This window comes from Schistocerca serialis, chromosome 3 (genome assembly GCF_023864345.2).
Source record: "Schistocerca serialis cubense isolate TAMUIC-IGC-003099 chromosome 3, iqSchSeri2.2, whole genome shotgun sequence".
In the NCBI taxonomy this organism is placed as follows: Eukaryota; Metazoa; Arthropoda; class Insecta; order Orthoptera; family Acrididae; genus Schistocerca; species Schistocerca serialis.
The window spans coordinates 555,724,949-555,745,516 of record NC_064640.1 but is presented as its reverse complement, the minus strand read 5'-3'; the positions used below and the strand labels follow the sequence as shown (position 1 = coordinate 555,745,516).

The window sequence follows — 20,568 nt, the reverse complement described above, 5'->3', positions numbered from 1 at the left end:
ACCAAGATGTGAGGACATCAAATTGATGGTATTGTCAATGGCCAACCTGTCTGGGCAATACACAGTTGAAAGGCTTATTTTTCTGTAATACAGGATGCTTATCACTGTCAGATAAAGAATAATATGTTCCATGATGCAAAAGTGATTTCACTGATGGTTGTAAATGGAAAATATGTAAAGCCAACAGGAACACATATTGCAAGAATAACTATCAATGACGGAATGCAGCCTTTAAAATTTGCTGTTTTAGCAGAATGCAGTCATAACATTATTCTCAGATGGGACTTCTTGCAGGGATCACAATCAATCACAGACTGGGGAAGATCAGAGCTCCAGACTATAAAAGCTACTCCAGCTAGCACATATAACAAAGGCAGCTTTGGGTGACTGTTTACCATTGAAGACATTGTTATCCTGCTATCATCAACAAGATGAATTGCAGTTATCAACTGTCATGCTCAGTTAAACTGTGAAGCTTTTGTTGACTGTAAGATGTTATTCAGGCTTGCAAAAGAAATCACACGCCAGTGATGATCATATGCATTGTAGGTGGTCAAGGAGAATCTTCGATCACTAACTGTCATGAGTGGCAACAACTCATCACTGAAAGTTTTTGCGTATGGACAGCTGAACCAATCCAGCAAGGGCAGCTTAGTGTCAATGATGAAAAATTGTGTTCCACTACCACAAGAGACAATGAAGGGAAAGAAGGTACTATCGAACTGCCTATAGAATCTCACTTGATCTAGGAATAACTTTGGTGAGTGAGACCCATTCTGTGACAATTTATGCATGCTTTCAAATCCAGAGTGGAGAAGAGAAAAACCAAACAACCCATGGTACAATATAGTATCAATGCTGTGGATCATCTAACAGCTAGCCAGCATTCATAAAGAGTGTCACTGGCTGAACAATGGATAATCTTGGAGGAAGTGGAGAAGATGCTGCAAGATGAGATCACTGACCCTTCAGGGAGTCCTTGCTCCTCTCTTGAAGTCCTTGTGGAGAAGAAGTATGACACATGGCATTTCTGCATCAACTAGCAATGAAAGAACAAAAGCACAAAGGAAGGTGTCTATTCATTGCTGTGCATTGCTGACACTCTAGACTGCTTCAAGGAGTACAGTATTTCTCAACTATGGGCATGAAGACAGGTTACTGGAAAAGTGAGTATGACAAGGCTGACTGGAAATGACTGCCTTCCTAACTCCAGATGGTCTTTATGAAATCAAAGTTATGTCATTTGGATTATGAACACTCCAGCCACCTGGACAAACTACTTTGACACCTTAAATGGATGAAATGTATTTGTTAAATCATATTGAACTGTATTCAGATTGAAGGTCTCTGCCTGAGTCCAAAAAAGTGCCTACTCATTGTCCTAGAAATAAAAATCGTGGGGCACCTAATGAATGGCGATGGAATCTGTCACAATCCAGAGAAAATAAGAGCAGTCACAAATTTTCTGACTCCTCAGTATGTTCATGATATGAGAAGCTTTCTCACAATGTTCTTGTACTTATGTTCATTCATAAAGGATTTCTGTACCATGGACTACTGCAGGAAAGTTTTGAATTTTCCTGGAATAAGGCACGAGAAAGATCTTTCCTTGTCTTTGAGGAGGTACTAACATCTTCTGCAATTCTAACATTGTATGATGAGAATGCCAAGATGGAACTTCATGCCAACACTACTAACTTTGAGAAAGGGGCACTTCTAGTCAAATTCAGGAAGGTGCTGGAAAGGTGATAGCTTCTGCTTCCAGAGTACTCTGCAAGTCTGAGATGAACTATTTTACAACACAGAAAGAGTGCCTTACAGTTATTTGGGCCATTTATTTGGCAAACCGACCACTGTTGTGATGGGCCACCTTTCTTTCAGCTGGCTGACTAGCCTGAAGGATCCATTAGGCTGACTGGCGAGATGGTCACAGAGACTTCATGAGTACAATGTCTCAGTAGTACATAAAAATGGCACAGACACAAGGATGCTCACTGTCTTTCAAGGAATCCTTTAGTGGAACACAGCAATGTGGATGAAATTTCAGCAGTGCTGCGGAACAGAGGGAAGATCCACTACTGCTGAAAACCATGGAAGACTTAAAGGAGGAGGAACCAATCAAAGGAGAACTCCAATTAGTTAATGGAAAATTCAGAGGAACTATGATCCAATGGGGCAGAAATGGTGCTCATCAACCCAGCTTATCTACAGCTAGTTGCCCAAAATACTTCCACAGTGCTCCAACATCTTTTCACCTTTGCAATGGTGTTTGAGATGCCATAGAAATTTTCACTGTAAGAGCTATGTAGGATTGTGACCACTTTGTATACTGTTTGTAAGGTAACCTGTTTCCTTTAAAAAGATAAGTTATTTAGGTCATGTATGTTGTGGAAAGTACTTCTATAAGTTACATCATTTGGTATGGAGGTAGTAGAAGTGTCGCACTTAGTGGTACTTACAAATAATTCATTTAATACTTCTGACAATATTGGAGTTTCTTGTCTGTTTTTATGTTTCCCTGCTATTATGTTTATTACCTTATAGGCAGATCTGCATTTGTTGCTGGAATTTTCAATGAAAGCATCATTAGCTCTCTGCTTTGCCATCTCTGTTTCAATCCTGTACTTATTCCTGGATTCTTTGTACCTCTGCTTCAATTCTAGGTTACCAGTTCCAGCCATTTTGTATAGGGCAACGACAGTATTTCTCTGGTCATGCAGTTCAGGTGTGAACTTGCTGTTCTGCTTTTTTTCTGTTTGATGCACCATCTAGTTTCACCTTTTTAGTTACTTGTGGGTAACATCTCTGAACTAAGTTTGTTAGTACATTAACAAATATGTTAAAAGTGTTATCATTGTCATCACAGTTATATACTCTACCCCACTTAAGTTCTGATAATTTTTGCCTTAGCTGTGTAATGTTGTCTGGATACAACAGTCTGATCCCCTTAATGTGTTCGGGTTACTGGACAGTATAGTTTACACAGTTGACCATCAGCCATAAGCCATAGTAACCAGACAATGATGGATGTACCACTCCATATGGATGTTCATCATCTGTCAAATTGGAGATTATATTATCCAGGCACGCATCTAATCAGGTTGGCTTACCATTCACACAGTGCAAGTTGTTGGATTTTCACAGGTTTTGAAACTGAGTGACAGTTGGGGTTTTATGTGTGATGTCAATATTAATGTCACCAATATCTCATGGTCCTGTATTGTGCCATCACGAACTTATTTAGAGCCTCCATTTGATCAATAAACTGATTAATATCAGAGGTTGGGGTGTGATCGATAGAGATAAGCACTATGTTTGGTTTAGGAAATAATACTGCAACAGCTTCAAAAAGTTGTTCCTTCCAAAACTGATCAGCTTTCTGTGTTATATATTCATCATTAAAATTACCTCCACACACTTATTTTATGGGTTACCAGAAAAACATTGTGCAGTTTCCTTAGAGTTTTGAAATAGGGTTTCAAGACTTGTATAACTCAGAAAACAGACTGATCATATGTATCAAAACTTTTTCAGCTTCATGGGATACTGCATCTTTGGAAATGCAACTAGAAGTGACTAATTTACAAAACTGTACTCTTCATAAGAACAGGTACTCAGCAGAATGAATTTCTTGTCATGTTATTGTGATATACATGTAAAAATGTTTCTCAAACTACACAGAAATACGAACAATATCATCTACATTTGAGTCAACATTTCGTTGTGAACACCTTTTTATAACAAGAAAAGGTAAAACTATAGAAAAATCCCACCTTCACAATCCAGTGATGAAAAGTATTCTGCATCTCATGATCTGACACCAAATATATCATCAATTGCGAATAAAAATAAATGTCATATTACACGAATATAATAAAATGTTAGTGTTTTACTTTGGTTATTCTTTTGTTAAATATGTTCTGATACAACTGTATCTGCTTGGTCATCATCTCCTCAAAAACCACTAATATTGTGGGTAAGTGTTGATCCACACAAAAGTTATTTTCCTGACCCTGTCCTGATTTTGTTTAAATCAGTTCAGACAAATGTTTAGATGGTTCCTTCATGATACCAAGGCCAATTCCTTCCACCACCTGCATCCAGTTCACGTAGCGCAATTTTCTCTAATGACATTATTGTTTGTTGGATGTTAAAAGCTAACTTTCCTTCTATTAAAATTACTGCCATCTGTTCCTCCTTTTCTTCTTCTTCTTCTTCTTCTTCTTCTTTTAAGGTGTTTAATACAACATAATTTCAATGTTTCAGGATCTTCCCTCCTACTCACCAGCTACCAAATCTCATCTGATATTTCAGACTTGCAAGTGAGGTCTCATAATGAACCATTTCTTCACAACTTTAGATTGTTTTTGAAGTTATAGGTGTTATTGTCTTAAATTCCCAAAAACTAACATCATTTTGAAGAGTTTTATTCCTGAAACATTTGGACAGTTTTATCTCATATGTTGTACTATTTTCTCTTAAAATTTTCCAGCTATGACATCAGAAGAGAAGTAGATGGTCAAAGTGTTGAGGTATGTGTGGTGCTCCTCTCTGAGTGCACTTCCCCCAAAAGTGGAGTGAGAGTAGGTCAATTTTATTTATAACTCTGTGGAAATAAGAAGCATTAAATAACTGATGTCCCCATTTCAGAAATGATTCTGAGATCAGTACCACCCCTAAAAACTTAACCACAGGAGAAAACTATGATATCTGATTGTCAACACAATGTAAAACACGTTGTATAAAATGCGCTTTACCATCTAAAGATGAATGTCGGTATGAAACTTATAATGGTTGTACTTTAAATAAATATTTTAATTAATGATGGAAGTTTTAATCTTCAATATGAAACCACCTGTATTTTGAAACAGCCATGGTCTCAATAAGACAATAATATGATGAAAAGAAGAGGACCTGGCAATGTGTTGAAGCTTTGAGTTTGCTTCTGAGATCTGGCTGGATGGTTAAATTGATAGCACACCATTTATGGGAGGACTGGATCTGGGTCAAATCAAAGTTTAGGACAAAGTTTTAAATTTTCATACCCAATTAAGATCATGATAAAATATAATTTTAATTTACCTTATCCATTTACTGATTTGTGTTTTCAAGCAAATAATATTTGTGTCAGAATACAGAACTTCAGTTTGTTTATTAAAGATAAATACATATTCTGCATGGAAATTGTTTTGTGTTATGTTGTCACAGGTACAAATGACGGTAGAGAGATGGCAGAGTTGAGTGTAGATCTCTTTATGGCTGTTGAATACACTACTCAATAAATTTAGGTAACTCACTTAATGTAATGCTTATATTTTCCAATTTTTGAGACAGTAGCTGAATAAGGTAGCTGCTGCACATTTATGAACTTGACATGTTCACATTAAGGATAATCATATAATTTTATATGGGTTTTCTTGCTTTTAAAATTTGTGTTGACTAATGACTCATAGTTATGAAATTACTCTAAGACCAAACGTTACCACTGAACTTTTTTTGTTGCAAAAATCAGATGAATTACATTATAATGTAAATAAATGAAGTTAGTTAAAAATTCCTTACCATCATCAAAAAATTTCTTCTGTACATTGAGAAAGTAATATGGTGAATATACAACTGGTATCAAAGGAACTTGCATTCTTATAGCTGAATGGAATGCACCCTTCTTAAAAGGAAGCAATGATCGTCGGTCTTTATTACGAGTACCTTCAGGAAAAACCCAGAGTTTAATCTGAAAAAAAGAATAAAAATATGCTGTAATGCATCTAGGATTTCATTTTTAAAAAAGCATGACAGCAGTACATGTAATGAGCTATTTCTATAACACCTGTCACTGTATCTCCTACTATAAAGCAAAATATCCCTACTGCAGTGTATCCGTCAACCATATACTTTCCTGCCTTCACCTTTCCATTTCCCCAACAAAAACTAATCCTTTTATTCAAAGTTAATCTCTGTTGAGAGGACCTCCATCATAATGTCTTCACTTTATCACTGATACTGTTGTTCCTAATGGAATGGAATTCACTGGGTAATGTTGTTGTGCTTGCATTTGTGTGTGTGTGTGTGTGTGTGTGTGTGTGTGTGTGTGTGTGTGTGTGTGTGTGTGTGCGTGTGTGTGTGTCTGTGTCTATATTCTTACCTACAGCTCAACATACCCTCTACACAGTGAGTGATTGTCTTTTCTCATACCATTCTGCATCTTTATATAATTTGTGTGTACCATTGAAATCAATAGGTACCTTCTTGCCAGTGGTTGAAATGTATTTAGCTAAATGTGGCATACTAAATTTGATATACCATAAATTACTGGGTCATTTCACCAAATGAGAAATGTGTGCAAGATTGACAAGTTCACTCTCCAAAATCAGGTTAGAATAACTTTGTTTATTATCAGTGATTGAAATGGTGGATGTCAAAACATGTTGTTAGCTTCAGCAAACAGAATTTATTGCCAATTCCTCCCAGTTTGTCAGTATTCCACTAATACATGGCAGATGTCTTCTGCAGTGTGTTTGCAGGATTCAAAGGGACAGCACAATTAATAATAACACATCCTCTACCTAACCCCTCAGCTGCAGTATCCACCAATTCATGTCTCCAGAAGTACATTCATGTTACCTAGCAAAAGATACCTCCTCCAGCTATACATTGACATTATCTAGCAAACGATATCTCGTCCTCCCTCTGAATTTTTGAATGTAAAATACTGTCTATGATTAAAAGAGATACTTTATCTTCAAGACATGTTGCATAAATGTTCTGTGAGATGTCACAGTCATTTACTACCACTATAATAAAACCTTTGTCTTGACCACAGTTTTTATTGACTTTGTTATACTTTATGCATTTCAGTATCTGCAATAAAATGGGATTGCTCTGATTCAGAGTTTTTCACTGAGTGCTCTGAATAATAAGTATGTAAAATACAAGTGCAATGCCTCCAAATTTTTATGTGACAACTCTTAAAGCTTTTTAAATGAAACAAACTTTATTAACATTCTACAACTTTATTCTTCATACCTACATATTTATTTGTCAGCATCATCACACTGGTGATAAACACATGTCTCCCAATGAGACACCAGTTTGCTGATACCATCACTGTAGAATGTTTGACTGTATTGATGGTGCCACAACTACACCTCTGCTAGTGCCACTGCATCACTATCAATGTGAAGTCCTCAAAAAGTGTTCTTTAAGTTTTGGAAACATGAAAATTGGATGGGACGAAGTCAGGACTGTATAGAGGATGATCTATGACAGTGAATGCAAGGAGCTGGATATTTGCAGATATCATAGCACCCTTGTGTGGTCTGGCATTGTCATGCTGAATGAAGGGGTGTTCCATGTGCAGAAAAACTCTTCAAATTCATGCTCTGAATTTTCTTAGGGTCTTGCAGTACCTTGCAGAGTTTGTGGTGGTGTGTTTAAGCAGGAATCCCAAATGCACTACACCTTGAACATTCTAGAACAGTGTGAGTATGACTTTGCCTGTTGATAGGATGGTCCTCATCTTTTTTGGCATCAGTAATCCTTTGTAGTAGAACTCTGCTGATGCTCTCTTATTTTTGGGGTCAAAATTATGAACTTAGCTTCCATCGCCTGTCATGGTGCTGTTGAGGAATCCATCACCCTCACAATAAAAATGCAAAAGAAATCATTGACGGATGTCCAGTGTCTTCCCTTTCATGTCAGGAGTGAGCATGCAAGGCACCCACCAGGCACACAATTTTCTGCATTGTAGTTCTGCAATTATGGCCTGTACATGCTCTCATGATATGCCACTCATCTGACAGCTGTGACTGTGTTATCCAACAATTTTCTCCACCGAGTTCATCAACCCGATTCTGATGAATCTCATTGACTGCCGCACTCAGGCATCCACTCTGAGCCCTTGTCACACATGTTGAGGTTAGTACCACTGTTTCCTTTATTATGAGCATAAACAACCCAACATTGCACATTACTGCTGTTGACACAGTCATCACCATACAGTGCTTTCATTCTTCTATGTATTTCAACTGGGGCACATTTTCTTCTGCTAGGAACTCAGTTACCACATGCTGTTTCTCATTCACCAACATAGTTATGTCACACACCACCATGTTACATGTTACAATTCTAAGTCCTCCAGTAGCAAAGTGTTGCAACTTGTGTCAGTGAGGTGCAGAAGTTGACCAAATAATATATATGATATGTAATACCTCAACTGATATTGAGAACAGAATAAAAAATTCAGAGGCATTACTTTTCATCATGCCATTCTAGTACTTCAGTGAAGATGAAGATGATGTAAGGAGGCAATTTCCACTGTCTGTTTTGACTGTATTTTTATTCATTCCAATGGACTGCAAAATATTGAATGAATCTTCTGTTTCATTTGTTCTTATATGCTGTTTTCTAATTCTTTAGCCAAAAAGTGTAAATAAAAGATACACTAGGTTGAAATACTCAAACAAGTTAGGAACAAAAGCATACAAATAAAAGGAAATGGAGGTAAGAAAGAAAAAAGGTTGATAAAAATAAGACACTTGTTATTCCATAATCAGTGACTAGATTTACTACATGTGTGATTGTCTCAGCTGGTTCATTGTTGCAACTCTCAGTAACCCTCTTTGTTGCATCTCTGTTGGAGAGACATAGTGCATGGATCTGCTAGACTTTTCAGTAGACATGGTGCTTTGAGCCATATTTCCTCTTTAATGTTCATGCCATTCAGACACTGCACAGCTCCAATTAGTGCCAAATTGTCCAGTGCTCTCCAGCCAGTGTAAAGTTGTGCATGACACAGGCTGAGATCACTGTACTGTAGGAGTGCACAGTAGCTACATGCACATGTGGTCACATGATGCACTAGTGGTGGTAATTTTCTAAGTGATCACAGGGAGAAAAGGGAGTGGGGGGTATAGACAAGCACAGGTAAATCCCAGAAATAGGTTGGGCTCTAAATGTAAAATGTCACACAGATTTAAGAATTTGATAGCTAATTGGAGAAAAGAGGACACAAAATTAAACTGAGCATCTGCAGTTCAGTTGAATTTATGATTAATTAAATTCATTTATTTTAGAGACAGTTATTACAAGAAAGAAATTACAAGACTAATCTTGCCTTTCACACATGTTTCATCTAAGTTAAGAATTTAGGAGCTGGTGAATTTTTTCTCTGGTGCTCTGTAACAAAATGCACTGTCTGACAAATAAAGTGAAGCACTCAGAAGGGGAGGAGGAAATGGAAAGAAACTTCACAAGCTGAGAGGATATGTAATGATAATTTAGTAATTACAAACTTTAGCCAAATTTACAAAGAACTGAGCAGTATGAGCCTACTTATCAATATGATGTTGCAACCCATCTGGCCTGGATGCATGCACTGATTCAATTGGGAAGGGTGACATATAGCTGATGAAGCCTCTCGTAAGGCTAGGTGGCACACAACTTTTGTAACTGGCTCTTGATATCCTGAATACTGGCACTGGGATGACCTGAACTCTGTTCTTTCAGGCACCAATCTGAGGTTCTTACTGGCCACAGGATTACTTCAGCATCACACAGATAGTTCATAGAGACACATACCACATGTGGGCAAGTATTGTCTTGTTGAAAAATGGCACTATGATACTGACATATGAGAGGTAACACATGAGGAAGCAGAATGTCTGTGATGTACCATTGCAATGTCAGTGTGCCTTCAGTCATTACCAGCTGAGATCTGAAGTCATATTTGATGTTCCTCACATAATGACACCTAACATTGCAGTGCCTCTTCAAAACTGACATACTCACCAAAAATAGTCATCTGGGGTATGTCAAACTGTGATTCATCACTAAACGTATTATGATGCTATTCATCAGCCGTCCTTGCTATCCATCAGCATAGCACCTCACCCAATACAGCTGCTTACTTTGTACTAATGGTAGGCATCACACAGATAGTTCATAGAGACACATACCACATGTGGGCAAGTATTGTCTTGTTGAAAAATGGCACCATGATACTGACATATGAGAGGTAACACATGAGGAAGCAGGATGTCTGTGATGTACCATTGCAATGTCAGTGTGCCTTCAGTCATTACCAGCTGAGATCTGACTGCTGCTAGTCTCCAGCCAACCATGTCAATGAGACAGGATGTTACAGGAAGTCCAATACTTGTTCTAAGATGGCAGATGCAGATCTGAAGGGGTTACAGTGTGCTTGGTGCAGAGTATGGTGATCCTCCCATGTGGTGGTCAGATGTGATTGAGTGGAATTTTGCCGGCCGCTGTGGCCGAGCGGTTCTAGGCACTTCAGTCCAGAACCATGCTGCTGCTACGGTTGCAGGTTCGAATCCTGCCTTGGGCATGGATGTGTGTGATGTCCTTAGATTAGTTAGGTTTAAGTAGTTCTAAGTCTAGGGGCTGATGACCTCAGATGTTATGTCCAATAGCGCTTAGAGCCATTTGAACCATTTTGACTGGAATTTTGACAATGGGTACACCAGCCCTCACATTCCCAGACAGTCCAAATGCCCAAAGAAAAATGTAATGAAATGTATGTTTGGCATTTTTGGTTAGCAGTATCCTTCTGGGGAGTTCAGCCGTCTGTTGTAAGTCTTTCTATTTGATGCCACTTTGGTGATTTGCATGTCAGTAATGATGAAATGCTGATGAGGATAACATACACACACAGCCCTGAGCAGAGTAAATCCTCAACCTGCCTGCGAACTGAACACATGTCCCCAGGAACGAGAGTCAGCAATGCTAACCACAAGACCATAAGCTGCTGATGCCCCACAGTTCTGGATATTACATTATTAGACCAGCTGGCCAAATTTCGGGTGCCGAGAATACTGTCTCATATGAGAACACATGGAGAGCTGCATCAAACCAGTCTCAGGACTGAAGACCACAACAACAACAATGAGTACACAGCGCCCCCGGGTCCTGCGCAGTGATCACTCAATATCTGGCACTGTTCACGCCACATATATACCCTACCAGACCTGACACCTATAACACTATTGCCCTATGGTGGTCTTTATACCTGTATCAGAGAATTGAAATTTAAAGACCCATTAATGGTGTGTATGTGTAAGAAATTACACTGACTTCCAACCTTGCTTCTAGGTGCTTCACGTTTTTTGTAAGGCACTATATTAAAACATCAGACATCAAAGAGAAAGTGATTATGTGTTACAAATAGTTGAGATCAAATGCTGCTAGTAACTTAGGTCTTTATGTAAACCAACTCATCCACAGGGTCATGATGAAGCTCACTACAAATTCCTGTTTCAAACTAACTGAAATGTAGACAAACAAGTTACAAGAAGGGTATCAGTTACAACTCTTACTCACTGTCTTGTTTTTCTTATGGTATGCAAACTGTCAGAGAGAGACTAAAATTCTTACTTATTGGTGTTTATAACAACATACCCACTGCCTCTCTACAGCAACTTAATACACATGGCAGTATGGCTCACACCACTCAATGGACCCTTTCAAGTACTGATATCTTTGGCCTGGAATGCAGATTGGTTTCTCAGCTGCAGAATACATCTGAGATCTAATATAATTTGCTCTCTATTGTCAGTGGGCTGCATAATTACACGCCACTCTGAACTTTTTTGAGGAACTACTCATATCATATAATTTTCTATGTAATAACACAAATAGGCTGTCCTCTGCATTGAAATATTGACACATATGTGATAAATACACTGATCAGCCAGAACATTATGACTACCAACCTACTGTTAATATAAAACCATCCAGGAGATAGCAGCATCACCTGCTTAGGAATGACTGCTTGTCACAAATGCACAGTGCATGTAGTATCAGTGAGTGTGCTGTCCGTGTGTACAATGTGGAAGTTGCACGATCTATCTGAGTTTGACCAAGGACAGACTGCAATGACCTGGAGGTTTGGCATGAGCATTTCGGAAATTGCACAACTTCTCAAGTATTTGAGAAGTACTGCTGTGAGTGTCTTCAACAAGTGGCAAAACCAAGGTGAAACTACATCTAGACATTATGGGGTTGCACGGCCAGAACAGCTCCTTGACACCACTACTGCAGGACGGAGACAAACTGGTGGCGGCTCCATTACGCTCTGGAGAACATTCATGTGGGCATCCAAGGGTCCATTGGAACTTGTGCAAGGCACCATAATGGCCAAGGAATATTGTACACACCCTCCAACAACCTACCAATGCCTCGTTGCTTCCATGCTACAGTATACTGCCACTTTATCTGCACCACATGTGGACATACTGGCTGTTAGGTAGGTGGCCATAATGTTTAGGATGATCAGTGTAGTATGAGACTGCAGTAATTTGTGATTTACTCTACACATAAACTGAATTACACTTTATTCCCAAATATCCTTAATTTTTGCAATCACATGAAATTTCTGGGGTATGGTATGAAAGGTCCATTTCACTTTTGATAGTTTTCATATGCTTATTGGAAACTGTTCTATACATTAAAAGTAAAAATCTAATATCACAATTTACTCAATTATCTTAGTATACCTTTTTAGCCTTCAAAGTGTCTGTTGCAATATTTATTTGTTTCCTAGCTTGCTCAGGGTTACCTCTGTCAATAAATATTAGGCCTGCTAGCCAGGCTGCAAGTCCAAAAGGCCAAACCCAAAACACAGCTCTCCTTGCTATGACAGTGCATCTTCCCATTGTTTCCCACAAATTAAACATACCTGCAACATAAAAAATGTGACAGTTTCTATTACTAGACTGATAGTCATTAAATGGAAAATGAAATGGCAATATCATAAACAATATTTACAAATTTACTGTTCTGGATCAAAATTTCCATTTAAATCACAGTACAACAACATCGATTTCACTCTCCCTCCAACATCAAACGTTATTACTTGTGATGAATTGTTACTGATTTCAGGCTGTGATTTACATAAATACACATTCATATGGTAATGGAAAGTCCTGGGTTAAGTGCAAGTAATGGAAGGAAGAGGGTTAAACATCCACCAATCAAGGGATGGGACAGTCGACAGAAACAGATACAAGATAGAAACTGTACTCGTTATTCAAATAGTCATGGGCACTGAGCAGTCAACAGGGACATAAACAAGAAATGCCCTCCTTCAGAGTTAACTAATGCAAAACATTTACACACACACACACACACACACACACACACACACACACACACACACACACACACACACACACAGGAAGCAAGGGAACAGGATAGAAATGTGGCACTTGCAAGCTTGCCTTGTCAGAGCTACAGGATGTTGCATGCGGCATATAATGATGTGACAGAGTGGGTTGGGATGGGAGGATAGAACAGAGGACGAGGACAGTGTGAGTGTAGATCGATGGGGCAAAGTGGAAAGAGAGGTATGGGGATAGCTGTAGAGCTGAGTACAGGACAGGGGCTCACAGAGGCTGATGCCAAGAGGATTGCAGGATCAAATAAACACTTATTACACAATTGACAAAGAACCAAATGTATCTACAATACTTACAGACCTCCTAACATTACACATTAATTTTAAATGGAAAAAATATATCTGAGATATAATCATCTTGAGGTTGAAGGTCTTCTGTCCATGTTTGCATACAAATAGATTTGTTTTTGGAGGTGGTTCACCTTGAGCAAAATACAATTTCTTATTTTTCTTTTCATTCCCCACGCATGTTTTGCTGAAGCTACAGCATCATCAGAGGATTTTATGTTATCTTCTTGTTGCCATATACTGTGGATTTATTGGATTTTATGCAATTCAGTGTAATTCTTTTGTTTCACAGTATGTCATTTTTGCTCCTTTCCCCATTATCTTCACTGTGAAGGCCTGCACTAAGCAACTTTCTGTGTCATTGTTTACAAAAAACAGAAAGTTACTTAGTGGAGGCCTTCACAGTGAAGATAATGGGGAAACAGGCAAAAATGATAAACTGTGAAACAAAAAAACTACATTGAAACACATAAAATACAAAAATCTACAGCATTTGGTAACAATAACATAACATAAAACACACTGTAGAAGTTGTAACTTCACAAAACAGGTCTGGGGAATAAAAAGAAAAATAACAGATTGTGTTTTGCTCATGGTGGACCCACTCCAAAAACAAATCTATCTGAGATATAATATGAGCCTAAGAAGTATGTAAGTAGCTGACTGGTTGAAAGTATACCTCTATGAAATTAAAGTTCATGCATTCATTAGTGAAATATTGCTGCAGTAACATATGCATATGTTTATTGACTGATTCATTGTATGTATATGTACATGGAAAATGACATGCAGCAGAGTGGTATGTTTGGTGTTAGCTATATGAGATTAATAACTTTATGTTTCATAGAAACATGTTACATTATCATATACTCAAATACACAACTTTGTATTCTCAATTTATGTCTTGTAAAAACTTGCCACTTTTCCTGTAGTACCCCTAAGCTCACGGTTACTTATTAGTGTGTAAATCACATAATTACAATATAACACTTTAGTATCATGCTATTCCATAAGTGTTAGATAAGCAGATGCACAAAGTAGCAACAAACACTACTGAAATACAAAACAAAATACAAGTTACAACAACACTGAAATGCAAATCTATTGATTGCTTTCAACAATGTCCTTATAAAACTCTTCTGCTCCTTCTGTTATGTTAAAACTCCTCCAAATTCTAAGACATTCTTGTTGTTTTTCTTGCTGACTTGTTCTACTTTTCCAAGGTGGCTACTTTCCTCATTTCCTGCCTGCAGTTTCTAGATTTTTGCACCTCATCATCTACAGCACTTCCATTAAGTTTCCAATACTGACAATACATTCTTCTTAGGATTTTCATGTCATCACTTGCTGAGCTGTTATTTTGAAAGGCATCTTAGATCACTGGGCTTGAAATCCTTTGTTTACCAACATTTGTTTAGTATCTTGATGATGCCATGTTGTTCAAAAACTTCATAACATTCAGTCAGTGAAAGAACGTGTTCAAAAATAAATGAATTGCATTCAGACCATTTTCTGGCTGGGACACTGCAAGGTTTCTGAGAATATCCAGTAGAGCAGAGACAACTTGGTTGCATTCTTTCAGTACTGTTTCAAACCAAGCATAAAAAGCAGTCCTTTACTTTGTCTGTGCTTGGGAATAAATCCTAATGCACAAATTGTATATAGAATACCTCACCTACAGAGAGCTTTGGTATTGGCTGGTTCTGTTGCATATCATGAAATACTTCAACCACATTTGGATTTTTCACGATTCATTATTGCATAGAACATTTTTGCACAGAGTTTGTGGCTAGTTATTAATTGTTTCTTTTTCTCTAAATCTTGTTCCTTTGGAGAATCTGTCTTTGGACAGCCCTGATGTTGCTTGAACTGTTGTGGCACATACAGATACAATCCAGCCATCATTTTTTCCCTTATGCTGTACTTTAACAAAACAGTAATCTTCCTTTTTGCTTCTTTCTTGGTGTTCCTTCTGCCTGACAGAAATGGATCAAACAGAGCCATGACCACGAGTTAATACCGTTGTGTAAACCACTAATTTATTTCTATTGCTGGTTGGTTTTGGTGGCAAGTGCTTGTGTCATTAATTTCCTACACAGTTATTCTCTCTTTAGGTCTCTTAGAAGCAAAACACAGTCTCCATTTATTGAATTTTGATTTGAATGGGTGAGAGCAAATATCAAGTTTTGCAAAAACCTAGAGTTTTCAACAACCTATAACAACAGCTTTTGATAAAACTATTTCAGCAAGTTGTCACTGTAACGAGCTTGATTTGTAACTACAAAAATCTAAATTTTTAACGACTGAGGATTTATCAACTTTTTAAAAAAGTCTCCTCAATATTGCTTGACAAATGTGAAATGGAAGGTCATTCACATATACGATGTGTCTCTTAAGAGGCACCAATCACATTTTGGCTGATGTTTTGGTAGATCTGTGGTTACACTTTTGCACTGTGTAGTTGGAGTCAACCTAAACAAATACTGCTCATCACGTCTTTCATGCAATGTCCAGTGTAGATGGAAAGTGTCAGTTTGTTTCCTGTTACAGACAAAATGATTTTGAAAATGTAATTTTATGTGCCCATTCAATAGAGGGGCCTAATTAGTCTCCTTCAATATTCATTTCATTGGTATGAATTAACAGGAACAGTAAAACAGGAAGAAAAACCAGTACTCCAGCAGTGACTGAACAGCCCTGCTGCAGGACAGTAACAGTCATTGTGGGCCAGGGCAGTGCTGTCACTGGTGGTGTACTGGTTATTCCATGAGTTTTAATGTCCCTGTTAGTTCATACTGATAAAATAATAAAACTCCATTTTAAAAATAATTTTGTTTGTAACAGGAAATAGACTGATGCTTTCTGTTGACACTGTATTTCACTTAAGAGATGTGATGAGTACTACTTCATTGGGCTGACTCCAGCAACACATGGCAAAAAAGAAATTGCAAATATCTGCCAAAACACCAGAGAAAATGTGTCTGATGACTCTTAGGAGAGACACCCTGAATAAGGAATATGTGTAGCTTCAAAACTGGACATTGTAGGGCTCCCTTCATGATTTCTCTTCAGTCACTAAATTTTTCTCTTCTTTCAACATTGTTTGAATTACTCATCACACTTTTTGCATTCTGTTTACTAAGTATGATTCCAACTAGTGTGAAAAGCCATAAATTCCATAAAACTTAAGTTTTTCTAAGAGAGTAACATGATCTATGCAAGAAATGCGATGGAGAAATCACAAAACAAAAACTGTCAATATTTTATTATTTAGGGCATATAATATTTGGTGAGTGAATGTGTAAACAGCATTCCCAGCCAAGCAGTCCTGTTACAATCCAAACTGTGATGTGCTAAGAAAATTGTTTCTTCTTAAATGTAAGAGTACTCCTGAGTATATTACTTTTTTGAATATTTTGCAAAAAGATGTCAGTAAAGAAACTGGATGATAATTACTGAAGTCTTCCTTGTCATCTTTCTAATAAAGATGATTAACAACTGCATACTTTAATCTGTCTAGAAAAATTCCCTATGCCAGTGATGCATTACATATATCACTAAGAACAGTACTTATAAAATTAGAACAATTTTTCAAAATTCAGATGGAAATTCCATCAACACCACATGAACTTATGTTTTTTTTTAAATTTTTATAGTTTTTTTAATTTCAGTAAAGGATGTTGGTGCTATTTCTATCTGCCTACAGTTTTATAGAAATGTGTTTTTAATATATTCTCTTTCTTCTTAAACTCAAACATGTCATCCTACTTTTGCTACTATATTTAATACCTGCTACTTGTGAATTATCAGCCACAACACTATCATTTAGTTTGAATGCTATGGTATATTGTACACTGACTGGTTGTCTTGTCTCCCATTTCCCAATATTCCATACAGTTTTAATCTTATTATCTGTCAGGAGTGCATATTTCTGGACTTTTTAGTGACTTTCCTGAAAATGCTATAGTATGTTTTGTACAATGCTAATAAAATCAAATCTTTACTTATTCTATCCTCTATATCAGTTTCTCTTTTCCCCTTTCATCAAATTTTAATCTCTTTAGTTATTTATGACTTAATTACTTTCTTAATGACTTTGTGGATAACTATATAGTAAAGCTACTTTCAAATAGTAACACCAATTTACTATATAATATATTGGATTTCAAATTAGCATCTCTTTCTACATATACCCCATCCCTTACAACCACTTTTAAATCAGTCTTCAAATATTATACTCTGTTATGATTAATAAGCCAGACTGCTCTGTATGAATGTGCCTAACATTCTACATTGTATATTTAAATTAATTGTGCATCATTATCAGAAAGTTCATTCTGAGCACCACGTATAAAAATGTTATTAATCAGAGTCCTGCTAATTTGCTACATGAGCTGGAAAATATACAACTGAAATAAGATTGAAACAGCCAAAAAATGATTTCAGTTCATTTTTCCTGTCACAGTCTTCTAAGAAATCTACACTGAAACCTCCACAAAGTAGCAACTGATAAGTAAGCCAATCAATGCATCTAGAAACATACTACAAGTAGTTTACATGTATCATATACAACTGTGTTCAAGATGGCAGAGAGTAAGGGGTTAAGTGAAGTTGTACCCCCAATTTTTATGAATTCTCATAAGTTATCAGGCATCAAAAGAGAAAACAAAAAAATACACTGAAGTGCCAAAGAAACTGGTATAGGCATGTGTATTCAAATACAGAGATATGTAAACATACAGAATACGGCACTGTGCTCAGAAACACCTATATAAGACAAAAAGTGTCTGATGCAGTTGTTAGATCAGTTACTGCTACAATGGCAGGTTATCAAGATTTAAGTTAATTTGAACATGGTGTTATTGTTGGTGCACAAGTGGTGGGACACAGCATCTCTGAGGTAGTGATGAAGTGGAGATTTTCCCATACGACCATTTCACAAGTGTACCATGAATATCAGGAATCCAGTAAAACATCAAATCTCCGATATTGCTGCAGCCAGAAAAAGATCCTGTAAGAACGGGACCAATTATGACTAAAGGGAATTGTTCAATGTGACAGAAGTGCAACCCTTCTGAAAATTGGTGCAGATTACAATGCTGGGCCATCAACAACTGTCAGTGTGCAAACTATTCAGTGAAATATCATCGCTATGGGCTTTCAGAGCCAAAGGCCCACACTCATGTACCCTTGATGACTGCACAACACACAGCTTTATGCCCTGCCTTAACCTGATGTGATGAAGCAAGCTGGGATAATTTTAATTCCCCTCTTGTTTTGCCATCTGCCTCCTTAGAATTCATTTTTTTCAATTTTAGCTAATTACCATTAACATATGTGAATACTATCTAATTTCCATAAAAGAGAAAGTTTGGCCCTCAGTTTTAAAGAATATAACACCAGATCTAATTTTGTGCTTAGGTTTATGTATGTAATTGATTTTTCTAATTTACTTTGACTATTCCTATTAGTATCTTTTGTTATAGGGCAAAATCAGTAACAGTTTCATAACTTGAATTCTATTGTTGACATGTAAACAAATATAAATTCTATACTAATTATAAACATTTGGAAGAAGAAATACTAGTAACCTTAAAGTATCTATTTGGCTCTATTCGAAAACATGTTAGCAAAACCACCCCAGAATTAATTCCAAAGTAATTAACAGTTTTGTCAAAAGTATTGTTTGCATAATGATATTTGTTAATCTCATGATTTAAGCAAATCATCTGGCCTAACTCTTCCAGTAGAAGAAACTGTTACGAAGATGCAACTTTTCATTGTATTCGGTTAATTTAATGCGTTAAGTCTTAATTGCAATTTCTGTAAATTTAACTTTAAACACTGTGTAGTTTCAGTAACTATTATTGTGATGATATATAAGGGCCCAATTTTTGGTCCAGAGACAGTCAGTCCACATTCAAGTTTTAAATGAAGAAATAGAGCAGGTACAACTGCTACACCAACATTGGACTGTTGATGACCGAAAATATGTTGCCTGGTTGGACAAGTCTTATTTCAAAACTGTATCGAGCAGATGGATGAGTATGGGTATGGAGCCAGCCTCATGAATCCATGGACCCTGAAAGTTAGCAGGAGCTATTCAAACTGGTTGAGGCTCTGTAATGGTGTGAGGCATGTCCAGTTGTAGTGACATGGGACCCCTGATACTTCTAGGTACAACTCTGACAGGTGACACATACACAAGCATCCTGTCTGACCACCTGCAGCCATTCATATCCATTGTACATTCCAATGGACTTGGGCAATTCTAGCAGGACAATGCGACACCCCACACATCTAGAATTGCTACAGAGTGGCTCCAGAAACACTCTTCTGAGCTTAAAGACATCTGCTGTCCAATAAACTCCCCACACATGAACATTATTGAGCATATCTGGGATGCCTTGCAACGTGATGTTCAGAAAAGATCTCCACCCTCTCATACTCTTACAGATTTATGGACAGCCCTGCAGGATTCATGCTGTCAATTCCCTCCAGCACTACTTCAGACATTAGTCGAGTCCATGCCATATTGTGTTATGGCACTTCTGTGTGCTCGCGGGGCTCTATGCAATATTTGGAAAGTGTACCAGTTTCTTTGACTCTTCAGTGTATAACAGCAGTCGTCCACAAAGTTCCAAGTCTTGTGCTACACACACACACACACACACACACACACACACACACACACACACACACACACACACACACACACAATTCATCCAATACAGGATGTAAGTGTGTAATGTGATGAGCACATTGACAAATCCAAACTCATTGAAACTACAAACTCACTGCACGAAATTGTGTGCAGATCAATGGAGGAAGCAAAGCACTGGCTGAATGGCTGAAAACACTGAAAGTGAACGTAATAAACTAAAGACCGCCAATTTGGCCAAAAGCAGAAGTAACAAAGGAAAAATGTATACATGGATCTCTATGTTACTATTACCTGTACTTTGATTCAGAGAAGGCATCTCCACAATTGAAGGTGTATTTTCATTTACCAATAACATTTTGGGAATGCCTTGAGAAGAAGATATTGCCTGTTGACATATTTTGTGACCTGTCTAAGGCCTTTGACC

General features: G+C 37.4%; 1 protein-coding gene across 5 annotated transcripts in view; it reads right to left on the bottom strand.

The window, feature by feature from the left end:
- The window catches only part of LOC126470450 (1-acyl-sn-glycerol-3-phosphate acyltransferase alpha), a 694,917-nt gene that overhangs the window by 8,644 nt on the left and 665,705 nt on the right, over positions 1-20,568 (bottom strand). For all 5 annotated transcript variants that reach the window (XM_050098292.1, XM_050098294.1, XM_050098293.1 and 2 more), the window contains 2 exons: positions 12,513-12,694; positions 5,563-5,731 (listed from right to left, as the gene is read on the bottom strand). In XM_050098292.1, coding sequence (XP_049954249.1) covers positions 5,563-5,731; positions 12,513-12,694 — 351 coding nt within the window. The remainder of the gene's footprint in view (positions 1-5,562; positions 5,732-12,512; positions 12,695-20,568) is intronic.